Here is a 13,488-nt window from a genome sequence, read left to right as displayed (position 1 = left end):
ATGCTTTGGTGTGATCCCAGGCTGGATCAAGTGTTACGTTATACTTCCAGGTGTTTCTATTATTTTGTCCACCCTATTGACATGAATGAGGGTACGCTTCGTACAGGCACAGAGAAACCATCCATCGTTTTGTTTTTTCCCCATCCACAGTGTCCCGTGCTGTGACTGTGCTGCTCTCTACCTTCGGCTTGTACACGGTCGTGAGCATGGACATCTCAACGTTTTGTCCTCGGACCGGTTTGGGCTGCCGTGGCGCAGGAGGCCTGGCGGACTTCTGGTTGTTGCGGCACACACAAATGAAGAAGAAGAGCAAGGCGATGGCTAAGGGGAACGCCACGCTGGGAACCAGGATGTACAAGATCTCCATGTTGCTGCCGCCTGACTTGTCCTTATGGTCTGTATAAATGGATGGAGAGAGAGCAATCATGTTATATCAGTAACATAGGCTACATCACAAACTCTCTCAGTATAGACTTTATCGTATTCCAGTGTCTCACCACAGATGGGTATTTCGCAGAGCTCCATGCGGACCCCCTCGTCCAGCGTGAAGCACCAGGGGGCCTCGTGTTTGTTCCCCGGGTTGCGGCAGTAGGAGTGTCCACCGTTCAGCTCTGGGTAGCGGACTGCCAGGTAGGTGTGGCTGTGAGGATACTGGGAGTTCCACGGCTGACACTGACGCCCCGACTTGGTCATGCTGACCGTTCCTCTGTAGTCCGCCCCGCTGTTGTTGTAACACTTGTGATCTGGGGGGACAGAAAGGTGAGGAGTATACTACCTGTGCAGCACCAAACATCACACAGACCAAGTTAATGACTAACTAAGGGGAACAAAGTGGATCATTTAGCAGCCCAGGAACCAGATATTTCCCTCAGGAGTTAAAATATTGAAAGAAGTCGCATTTGATTCCAAATAAATGATAAGCTTGCTCTGTGTCTACCAACTGTAATAATAATAATAATAGTATCAGCAGTAGTAACACAGTAATTCATACATTTAGCAGGAGAACGCTTCTTACTCTTGTTAATGGGCTCGCTCATAGGGATCCCAATCCTCAGACAATTGCCGGCCGCAGGGCTGTCGGAGGCAGCCAGGTCCTCACAGTTTGGCAGTTTCAGTCTCTTCAGAATAATTGGATTCGAGCGGGCAATGATGTACTCCGTCTTACACAAGTCATTCTCCAGGATCTCACATTCGTCCTTACAAAGGTCCCGGGGTTTGTCGGTCCCTGTGCTGCGGTCACATGTCGGGAACGCAAAGTGGCAGAGAGAAGGGATGGCAAACTGGGAGCATCGATCGGATAAATGGTTGGATGTGCCGATCATGGTGAAGGCAGCTGGGAACGAGAAAGAAAAATGAGTTTTAATCATTTGAAACAACATGATCAGATATCAGAATGTATCAATAAATTTAGCATCAAAATCATATTTAAAAGAAAGAAGACTGAATAAAAACAGAATATATTACACAATTTTTAACTGATCCTTGTTTGATTCCATTGATGGAGACAAAAAGAGTCATCAGACAAGAAGAGTTTACAAATCAATCCTGCTCTGTATTTATATTGATTTTTGAGAATAAAAGAAAAATAAATACGCAATCACATATCCGCTGGGCTCTTTTAGCATTTACACACATGACAGATCAAAGAGGAAGACTGATGATGAGTGTTGCATTATTTTTAATGTATAACTTAAAGTGATAATGTTCCATTATTGCAAACATGCTTTTCTGTGGTTGTCATTATCACTAAGGCAGTTGTCTGCATGTTGGATAGTGAAGTTAACTACAATCCAAATGTTCCGACAGCACATGTTGCTTGAATAAAATGATCATAAAGATCAACACAGGTGACATTAAATTTAAAATCCTGAATGTGGGCTCTTTGGCAATAACATTTTGATTTACAGTCCTACTGCAGGCTTATTACGACTCTGTGGCTTCATAAATCGTAATTATCGCTCGTCCTAGATGTTTCAGATTAGAGTCCGGGTTCATGGGCCCCTTCGTCCCCGAACTGTTTCAGAGGGAAAAAACTGACAGCTGCATGGATGTAATCAATAACGTACACATTAAACTGACCTCTGAGGACACATGAACGCTAACACGCAAAACAAAAACACAGAGGCTGAGACACAGACACGTGTAACAGTATGAAACAGTATAGAGGCCATGTGTGCTCTATACAGAGGTAACTCTACTGAACTTCCTTTGAACTTCCAGTGAAGTCATGTTCTGCTTTCTTCCTAATACACATTTAATGCACAAGGTAATTAATCGAGTACAGTAAGGTTGCACTGATTTAGGATATGTAGCGAAGGCACTTTTACAAAGATGCTCAATCAGCATAAAAACAGGCTGCTGAAGACACACGTGAGCAGGGTTTGTCTCGTCAGCATTGAAATGCTGAGTCATGGTTAAACTAGTGATAAAAGTTGGCTGTCAGACACATCTTAGAGCGAGAAACTAGTTTTTCTACAAGAACAATTTGAGGCTTTGTTGAGCTGACAGCATGGACCCGGATACGAAACTATTGAATACAACAGTATATTTACTGCTTCTGATGATGGTGCAGTTTCAAGCTGCACCAACATAGGTCACAAATCATCAGTGTGTCAGTTGATGGCTTCAATTACACTGAAGATGTCATAATATCATATCATGTCCATATCATATCGCCAACTTAACTTTTTAGACCTCTTAGCGAGGAAATTTGTGTCCGCAAATTAAATATATGTCATCCTTGAAGAAGCAGGATGATCTAATACTTTACTTTGATCTATTATTTCTGTTTTATATTGTTCATGAATTGTCTCCAACTTCCTTTTCAGATATGAAGTCTGTTGGAACTGAATGTTTCAAAAATACTGGTTAGATGTTTGCATTCTTTTAAATGGTCATACAAAGCAAAAATACTACTATGCCATGACAGAAAATGTTTGTTGTGAATAGAGGGCATTTGGACTAACTTCTCAGAATCTCAAATGTAAACAAAATAGAGTTTTAGAAGGCAGAAATTGGGTCAAAGCCACTTAAACACACTGCATTTTTCGTACCTGTGATCTGGGTTTCGATCTCGCCCTGCATCTGCAACGAGTCGACGAAGATGCTGCGGTTACCGATGAAGCGGGCGCAGGCTATGCCTCTGTATGGCTGGCAGAATCCGTCCTCATCAAATTCCTCCCTGAGGGGGACCACAGAGAAGGGCAAAGGGGAGGAAGGGGGGGGGGATTTAATATTTAAAGTTGTCTGAGCAATATTAACATATTTATGCACTGGTTGTTCTAAAGGAGGAGCAAAACAGAAATCACAACACGTGATGAAATGCACAGAAACACCAATAGAGGTCAGTCTGTGTTTGAATATCTAGTTTTCTGTCAGGGAAAAGGCTCTTCCTTGTTGCCTTTGCTTGGCTTAAAATAAGTCACACTCATGTCAAAGGTGGAGATCTAAAACACACACACACACACACACACACACACACACACACACACACACACACACACACACACACACACACACACACACACACACACACACACACACACACACACACACACACACACACACACCCCAGTCCACAGCACAGATGTAAACCACATTAGGAATTAATATTTGGCTGATGTTTGACTTTATTCCTCTCATGGCAGAGAGATGTCACTATGAGCCATAATTTGAAACACATGCAGAGAGGAGAGAGCGACCATGTTTTCACAACTATACAACTTTTACTTCATTCAGTAAATCTTTTTTTTTCAAATTTTCTTTGTGAATTTGTCAATTCTTGCTGCTTTTTAACCGACTCATCTCAATCTGCCTACACCTTACCGCACTCTTAAATCTGTATTTATACACATGCAAACACACATACAGTATATACGCACACACACAGAGAAACCATATGCTCACAAGCAGGCTATCCGCTCAGTGTGAGATCACTCTGTCTGTCATGTGCTTTAAGTCGAGCCATATGGGGACTTTAAGACCAGGCACAACCACAACATAACGTATAAGAGTGCACATGATGCCAATGCGCATAGAGACTGACGTTATTGGCTGACGCAAAGCGTATTTCTCATGCTTCAGACAGCGCTGCTTAAGTAATGACAAACAGAAGCTCTCCCTTTGAAACTGACCAGACTGTCAAATTTTGAAAAATAGTTAATATATTAAACTACAAAGTGGATAGATGCAGTGCTAAGCTCTGATGGATGGAGGAAAAACTCTGATAGTTATATACTTTAAATTATAAAACAGTAACTTACATCTTCATTATTCTACTTCCAGAAATCACTTCCTACTGCATTGCACTTCTTCAAGCTTTATTATCATCCAAATAAGCCTGCTGCCTTCGTTGATGAGAGTTGGGTTATTTACAAAGGATGTAACAATTAGTCCACAAACTGTAAAACTGCACTAAAATGCTGTAAAGATCCAACTGAAAACAATGTTGCTGGCAAGCACACATAAATGCAGGAGTGTCAATGTGGGCACCATCACACAGCCCACACACTTGTGTACACACACACACACACACACACACACACACACACACACACACACACACACACACACACACACACACACAGAGCCCAAGGGTGTGTGAGTTTGGTGTGAGTATGGGGTCAGTAGGTTCCCTCTCTCTGAGGAGTGTTAAGTGACTGAAGGGCCAAGGTCAGTTCCCTCTACCGCTGTCTGTGCAGATATAGATGGGCTTTCCAGACGTGGACGCACACGCCCGCCCGCCCGCCCGCCCGCCCGCCCACCCACCCACACCCACACACACACACACACACACACACACAGAAGAAGACTACAAAGCGGTAGTCTGCATAATGCCAATTCCACAGATATGGTAACATTAAATTTACAGTTTAATACAAGTTTAAGGAGATTATATCCTTAGAATATATAATTTCCCACTAAAACATAAATATCAGTAATAATGAGTTCATGTTGCGGTGTGCCTGAAGAAAGTTTAGCACCCCTTCAACAAGCCACAAACTGCTACATCTTCAGATATTTTTTTTTTCCTTTGGCGAAGAGCTTCATCTCTTTAGGTGAAAGTAATACCCGGCACGAAAGCATTACTCCTGTAATAAAAAAGCTGCCACTGTGGAAACCAGTTGAATAATTTGAGGGATGTCTGATTGATTGGGTTGGTACCCTTCCGAATGTAATGAAGCGGAATATGAAAAGGCAGCTCAAGCATGAGAAAACACACACACACACACACACACACACACACACACACACACACACACACACACACACACACACACACACACCTAAACTCAGGATAAAGAGTGAGGGCTGGAGCGTGTCCAGGCAGCCTAGAGGTTAGTTAGGTTGTGCGTCACAGAGGATGGTGGACACACACACATCCACACTAGCATGAAGCCACACACAGACAAGAAAATGACAAGGGAGAGAGAGACGATCCACCACAATGCAGCCAGATCCCCATGGGCAAATTATAACTCTGGCCAGTCCGAACGCCATCAACCAAACCAGCTCAGCTCAAATCAAATCACAAATCTCCCCTCACTGCTGTCTGTATTTTAATTTCTTTCACTACTTGGAAAACTAACTTAGACTCCAAAGCTTGTCTGAGAGGCCTATTAAAATGTCTATGTCTTGTCACATGCAGTATAAATGACTTATAACACATCTGAAGAGAGAAATGGGAGGGAAAGACACATCTAAAAAAAAAAAAAAAAACGAATCACTGTGAGACATCTGAGGTTTAACAAAAATAATTCTTGACTTTTGTATCCATTTATTCCTGTGTGTTTGTGTGTGCGTGTAAGCTCTGTCAGGCACGGGGAGCCAACTGCGGTTGCTATTTGTGCAAACACTGGATAGCTGTTCGGGCCCTTTATTTTACACACTGACACCACGGGGCCTCTGTATAATGTTTTATAACAGTTAATTACAAGGAGAGGCTTTTCACTCTGAGACTCGATCTGTAATCCAGATATAAACAGAAAGGCGAGCCTCACCACAGAACCTAAACAAGGTATTGAGGACATTGATTCATTGTCCAATTAGATATTTTCCAACCTCATTATGTATTCAAGGAAGCGCTTGCTAAGCAGCCACGCTCTTTTTCCTCCACCACCACGATTCACATCCATATGGTGACATACATTCATACCTGGGTGATGCTGTTCAGTGAAGTGTGGCTCTGCACAAATCATAAAACGGATGTCTATAACAAGGTCGATATAAAAGGTTTCACATGAAAGTCAGGTCTGATGAGATTTGTTATGGATAGTAGGAAAGACGGGAAAAATCCTGAATCAGTCAGACGTAAATACGTTGTGATCTTGTTTTCTATGACTCACATGAAGTGTTGATATAAAATTGCTAAAGGAATGAAATAGTCAAAGGATCATGAAACTAAATACCAAATACAAAAAGGTTAAACTGGCCAACAAGCATAAGCACAACAACAAGGCTAGTAGGGTACAGCCATTTAAGAGCCAAATGCGAACATACGCATCCTAGCACACTTATAAAAAACCAAGTTAACATGCTGAAGTTAGCCGGTATGAAATTTACTTGTTATTACTTTATATTAGCACGCTAGCATTTCATGATGGAACGTGGCCAGACCCGTAGACTCAAGCAATGCATTTGGGACACTGCCTCAAGACAAAATGAAGCGCTTGATGACAAAAGCTAACAGGAAAGGGAGAAAAGGTTGAATGTTAAGCCCACAAAAATGAGTGTGTTGACTCCACACTTGATCATCTTCAAGAAGTTCAATTTGGCATTGATCAAAATGTCAAGTCTCTCTTTCCTCACTGTCTCCACGCGACCTGCCAACACCACCACAATTGTCTCGACAACACGAGGCCGTCTCTTACAAAGATGACTTTTCTTCAATTCCATCTGCTTCAATTTTTCCACAAAGATTTCATTCAGAAATTAAATAAAAGCACAGTACTGACAACTGACAAAAAAAGCAACTACAGAAAGGGAATCCCACAGGATATTCTTAAAGAAAATGTAAAATGTAAATTAATCTTCTGCCTTTTCCAATTTTTTTGTTATTTTTTAACTGATTAAATAATGCCACAGCACCAAATTTTAGGCAAACCTAGTGTCACGTTTGAATCAATCACCTAAAATAAAACCACGCTATATGTGAATATCACACTTTTTTTTTTTTAGCATGGAAGTATTCTTTGACATCTATATAAAAAAAAACACCTTTGAAAGAGTGTGACATTACTGTAGCATACACTCTGTTTATTCTCTTGTTTGTTGAGACTCTATACTTTGGTTTAGGTTTTGATTATGGAATAAATCTTGAGGCCTTGAGGATGTAAACTCTGGTATTTCTCATCAAGAATCTGTTGGATGCGTTGACGGGTTTGTGTTGAGCTTTGAGGTTGAAGGGATGTGAAACTGAATGCTCTTTGTTGGAAGAAATATAGAAAGGATGGGATTTGAGGGTGAGAGGCAAGGGGCGGATCCTGATGACATTTTAGATTTCAGGGTTTCGTTTCCAGGAGCTTTTGTGGGTGCTGAGTGAAGAGGGGATGAGCTGCCGGCAGCATGAGATCACAGCCGTTTCATCCTGATCAGGGATGTCCCTCAGCTTGTGCTACATGAGGGTTTATTTAAGACGCTCCCTGGTTTTCTTTAAGTACACAACAGCATTCCCACATCTTAAAACGTCTTCCCAGCTCCCTGTTGATGTTTTCCAAGTACTCAACTGTGAACCGTGGTGACTTCTGAAACAACAACAAGCTTTAACAGGGCTCAATATGCTTTCGCTCCCAACTGACACATTTGTGGGGGAATAAATCCTGTACAATTTTTATTATCTATGACATTATATGTATTCATTTTTGTAAAATATATTTTGGTGTTTTTATGTTGCCGTCATTCATTTTCATCCACTGTAGAAATCTCTTGAAAGTCTCTGGGGAGATGTTTGATCAACAGTTCATATTTTTTAAATGATCTTAAAGGTATTAACTGCAATCACATACAAATGGAAGCAAATGGGTTAGGACATATAAAACGACTGAAAATTATGTTTGTACTTTTATGTTAAAGTTTACTTGAGACTATCATGTATATATATATTTTTTTGCAGTCTGTAAAGAAGGTGACATATTGGAGAAACAACAACCGATCCATTTCACGCATCTTATTTAAATATGTTCTTGAGCTCACTGAATCACTACTGTTTGTGAATGTACGTGTACATGTACGTGTGTAAGATGTTGCATGAGAGGGAAGGTGCCTAAAAAACAACAACAACAACAAAAAAGACTGGGTGTGGAAAGGAACAGATGAGGAGCGATGACGAGAATAAGAAAACACGAGACGATTGCCGTCCTCTAAGTAAGTACGAGGAAACAAAATCAATTCCACATTATTCTGTCAGTTTACAGTAATGAAAGGTCGCCCAGATTTAGTACTCAGCTAAAAATGCATTTAACATTGTTGTAAGTCTCACATTTATAGTTATCCATCTAATGTTGAAATAAATATAAACATCTATTTTGCAACAACCAACAACAGCTGGAGGGCAGTGATTCACGTGTTGGGCCTTCTGTACTCGCGTATACCAACTGACACAGTTTCATTATCATAAGGAGAACTGCTGGTGTGGTTGCAGCGTGCAATGATCTCTCACTGACAGGGTGCCAAAATGGCCACCAGAGGCTGAGGTTGACTGAGATCTATGGCTGCCAGTGGCCCGTGACCACACCGGGAATGAACAGCGAGTGAGGGCAACTGAGGCGCTGCATTAGGATACAATGGAGAAAGAGAGGGCCCTGTGGGTCCTCATGTTACTACTGCTCACTGACTGCAACAATAGATGCTTCTGTCAGAGGGAAGGAGTTTCAGGGCATACTAGGAGAGGAAGGAAGCGAGAAGAGACATGAGGGATGTATTTGAGGTGGCGGGTTTTCTTCTAATTGGTAGGGTCTGATAGACAGCTCCGAAGAGGAAATTCAAGTTTTTTTTTCCTGTATAGCAACATCTTGGTAACATGACATTATAGTCACAATGGTCAGAATGTCCAGTTTGAATAACAAATCCTGGAGTTTGAAGTCTTATGCTTGTGCCAAAACTTTGTACAAAGGTTCATATTTGTTGTGAAGTGGAGCTTCTAATGAGCACCAAGACACGTCTCATTCAAACGGAACAGTTTACTGTCCAAACTGCAGTATTACAAACTGGAAACACAGTGAACAGAACGCGCTCTTGCACCCGACATCTGGTTTCCTTCGTCTCATATCAAGTTAGCGACAAGAAGCCACGTAACATGCTACTTCCTGGCACTGCCAAGTAAAAGCATTTCCTGTTTGTCGCTTTTCACAGTAAAAGTAAATCATCTCGATTAAGCTTCTCACATTTACAGCTTAACAAAGTAAACAGTGTCCTTCAACATTTCTTTTATAAACTGTTACTCAAAGCAACATGAATCATATTATTTATGTTATATTAACCAAACAATTCACAACAATAATATGATGAGGAATTGACTTCTCTGTAAAGTTATAACGGTATACATAAACTGTGTATAAAAATGGATGTAGCCTTAGGGTCTGTATAGTGAAGCCAATGCGGATATGATTTAAAGAGCAATACCAATGAGGGCCACTAGGGGCGTGCCTGCAGCCAGAAATGTAAAATCTATCATTTTCAGTGGGTTTAAGAAATTTTCCCAGAAATGACATAGCAGGTAGGCAACTGGTGGATTTGAATAGTGAAAGCTGAAGCTTTTTTATGAATTTTATAGAGAATAATCATGCATTTATGTCAACATTTCACCAAATATAAGTTGAATGATGAGCTCATCTAAAACAATGCACTCCCTGACTCCTAGATATACCGCATTGGCTGGTGTTTGATATGTTGCATGGTGCTCTGCTGAAGAATTTGTTGTAAGGCCCAGACTTTGCCCACACAGGCTGGAAGTCACAACTGTGGGTGAGGCTAAAGAGTCCTAATAACAGGGTTAACGCATACATGTCAATTCAACATGCAGGAATGGACCTTACATCAATCCCTTCACTCCTCACAAAACTCCTGACCTGGTGACATCACCTCCCCTGAGGACTGCAGGGAATAACAGATTCAGGTGTGGGGGAGGGGGAGTGTCAATCAGCCTGTCAATTAGAAGGATAGGAGGCAATATGTCTCGTAAAACCTAACATAAACCGAGTGGTGTTTAGACAGACACATACACATACAAACAAATGGAGCACGGGGGTCTGATAGGAGACTACAATTAACTGCTGGAGAGGTGATGTAGAGTCGGAGGAGGGTGTGAAGCTGTTTTTTGACAAATCACTTTTACATTGAAGAGATAGGAAAGTGTAAACATAGGAAAGTAAAAGTAAAAAAAAAAAAGTGATAAAGAAGTGGGAGAGAAAATTGGGAGACTGCCTGCAAACATTAAATGCAAGTCTGACAGTAATTGATACAAGTTTTAAAACATTACAGTGTGCCATTAAATTTACCTGACAACCCTGATATCTCAAAAAAGTTCAATATTGATCATTTTTATGATGCCTTTAATTGATTAAACGAGCAGAGTCAACAATACATGAAAAATACCTTTAAAAATGTTGATTTGCCTTGAAGTTAATAATCTATTTTTGTAAGAAGTCTTCCCTGCCCTAAAGCAGTATTACAAACTTTTGTCCTGTTTTTCATTTTTGTTGTTGTAAAAATTCCTTTATCTTTTTTCTTCATAGCATTCCTTGAATTGACTCCAGGCTGCCTGCAAACATCCGTGTGGAAATAATAATAACAAGGAAAAGCAAAGAAAGCAGAAAAGAAAGAACAGGGGAATGAGATCGCCAAGAGCAAAGCAACTTGTGTGATTTAGACAGCATGCATCCCCCCCCCCCCACACACACACACACGCTTTCCTGCATGATTTACGACGGCATATTGCCTAGATCACAGATCCCAATCTGAACACACAAAGGCAGACACTTAAAAAAGACAGGAGGACACATGTTTTGGCTGACTGGCTACTGACGGTGCTTCAGCAACAAGAATGCACTCGTTTTAAACGCAAGCGCAGCTTCCTGAGGAAAGTGGAATAATCCTTGATGAGAGTGATTAAGAGTCACTAAAGACATGTATGGTGGGAAAGGAAAACGATGGAGCCTATAAATAATCCCTCTTTACACAGTAAGCTGTCAGAAGTGTCTTTAGGACACGGAAAACAAACAAAAAGGCTTCTGTTTGATTAAACGATATATCCACCTTAAAACAATTTCACATAGTCAAACAAAGCTGCTAATCAGCAAGACACTTTAACTTAATCCAGTGGATCAATGTTATGTTATGTGTACAGATATAAATCATCACGGAAAATAACTGATTTTAATGCAAGTCCCTAAAAATCTGATAATCTTTTTTTTTTTTTTATAGCAGAATGAAATGCAACCACAAGAACTATTCATGACTTTTTCTTGACTGAAAAACCTTCCAGAGAATTATCATCTTCTCAGAAACACATTAAACCCACAGCTGACATTCACTGACTTCAGGCATGTTGCGTAAAGTTTGTGGGGGATTATGGGCAAGTAGTAAGAATATCTCTTGATGAAACTCAAGTAGAAAAACCAAACTAAAGGAATGTGGGCACAGAAGAAAGGTAATTCACAACACTTCATCAGAAAATAACTCTTGGAGTGCACCAAAGATCGCAGTCGGTCATTTGAGTGACATTAAACCTTTGCTCTGAGACAACTTGTGTGCAACAAGTAATACTTTTGCGGGAGGATTACAGGGAGAATTACTGTAAAAACACAGATGTTGACGTGGCTGTAAGAACATACAAGGCTGAAACTAAACATGCGCAAGCGCGCACGCACACGTACGCACACACACACACACACATACACACACACACACACACACACACACACACACACACACACACACACACACACACACACACAGATAATCTACTGAAGAGTATATCGCTCCTGAATCTTCCAATAAAAAGTAATTTATAGACTCCTGCACTCTTAAACAAACTGGACTCACCAGGATGTTTTTCACTTGTGCCAGACAAACTCTCTCACAGTTGTCACCCATATTTACAACGTGGTCGATGTGTGCACGTTGACCCCTGAGTATGTTTATAGGAACTCTTTTGTTGAAGGTAAGCAAAGAATAACTGTTTTACAAAGGAATGTTTTTTGGTGCCTATCTCTAATGTTAAAGACTAAAAATGTTTTCACAACAGAAAATAAAATGTGAAAGAAACACAACATCAAGAGACAAAAAGGTGTTTGTGCATGTGCAATTCATTTGCTCATGCTGATGGTTTATCATTTAGCTAGCCAGTAACTGCTTTATGAGTGACACTCAAGAGATACAAAAGTCAAACATTTCTACCAGCGGTACATCCATACACCTTGCCTCATTTTTTAAAATTATTTTGGAGGGTCATTTTGTTGCTTGTTTTGGGAAATGATTAAAAGGAAGCATTTATTTGATGAATCTGTGGGAATGTCAACCATGTCAAGTTATAAGTAGCAAAAAATGGACGTGGCTGAACACAAATCCCACAAAAAAAAAAAATCAGAATTTGTCTGTCTAGTCAGAACAAATCTCGCACAATATCTTCCATAACAAAGTTGAACTATTTTGAAATTGCTCAATAGGAGGCGCCACTACTTCCAAACATGTGCATGAGCCTCATACAAATTGTGCTATAAATCAAAGAGATTATCCAATCATCACAAAACATGGTAGCTGTTTATGTTGAACATGCTCATTGCTGCTTGCGGCTTTAGTTTTGGGAAATGGAGCTGCTTCCTTCTGTTGAGCACAAAAGGGCTTGAACCTGGCAAATTGACACTTGCCGCTATGTTTACTGCTTAATTCGTTTTTTGATGGCCTAATTTGCTTTAATTCTATATGCCGTCTTTTAATCTGTGCAGCACTTGGTCAGTTTATGTTGTGTTTAAATGTGCTCTATAAACAAGCTACCGTAAGTTAACAATTTTATTTTGTGTATATTGTTGTGTGTCTGTCTTTGTGGTAATACCACTCAGTAGAGCAAGGTGTCTGTAATGAGAATCTCCACCATCTACAACTGCATTAGTGTTCATTCAACCAGTCCACTCTTGTTTAAACTTGGCATCCACATGTATTCCTTGTAAAATCTTATCCTGAAGGTGGAAGGAGGTGGGAGCTAAATTCAGAGAATGTGGCTTTATCACAACCTAAAATGTCTGCTGGTCGTATGCAAGCAATTTGAAGGGCGCCAGTACCAATAAATACAAAACGGATTGATAAAGTGACCTCAACTGATAAAAGAAAAGATCATCCTTTATCAACACTCTCAACATCAAACTGCATTGATCCTGTTATGCTCTACAAATTACGAAATATCCTCTGGCTCGCAGGATACAGGTCCAAACTACAAACAAAAGCTTCTATTTATACTATAAATGCTCAAGGCACACTGTGCCTGGCTCTGTCTCC

General features: G+C 40.5%; 1 protein-coding gene across 1 annotated transcript in view; it reads right to left on the bottom strand.

The window, feature by feature from the left end:
* The window catches only part of ror1 (receptor tyrosine kinase-like orphan receptor 1), a 121,481-nt gene that overhangs the window by 9,894 nt on the left and 98,099 nt on the right, over positions 1-13,488 (bottom strand). The window contains exons 5-8 of the mRNA XM_069153167.1: positions 3,054-3,181; positions 1,016-1,333; positions 498-743; positions 182-396 (exon numbers count right to left, since the gene is read on the bottom strand). Coding sequence (XP_069009268.1) covers positions 182-396; positions 498-743; positions 1,016-1,333; positions 3,054-3,181 — 907 coding nt within the window. The remainder of the gene's footprint in view (positions 1-181; positions 397-497; positions 744-1,015; positions 1,334-3,053; positions 3,182-13,488) is intronic.

Source organism: Embiotoca jacksoni, unplaced genomic scaffold, assembly GCF_022577435.1.
Source record: "Embiotoca jacksoni isolate LCO1_2020_lvr unplaced genomic scaffold, fEmbJac1.0.p SCAF_19, whole genome shotgun sequence".
In the NCBI taxonomy this organism is placed as follows: Eukaryota; Metazoa; Chordata; class Actinopteri; family Embiotocidae; genus Embiotoca; species Embiotoca jacksoni.
Note: the sequence above shows the minus strand (reverse complement) of the source record. Positions and strands in the feature narration are given on the sequence as shown.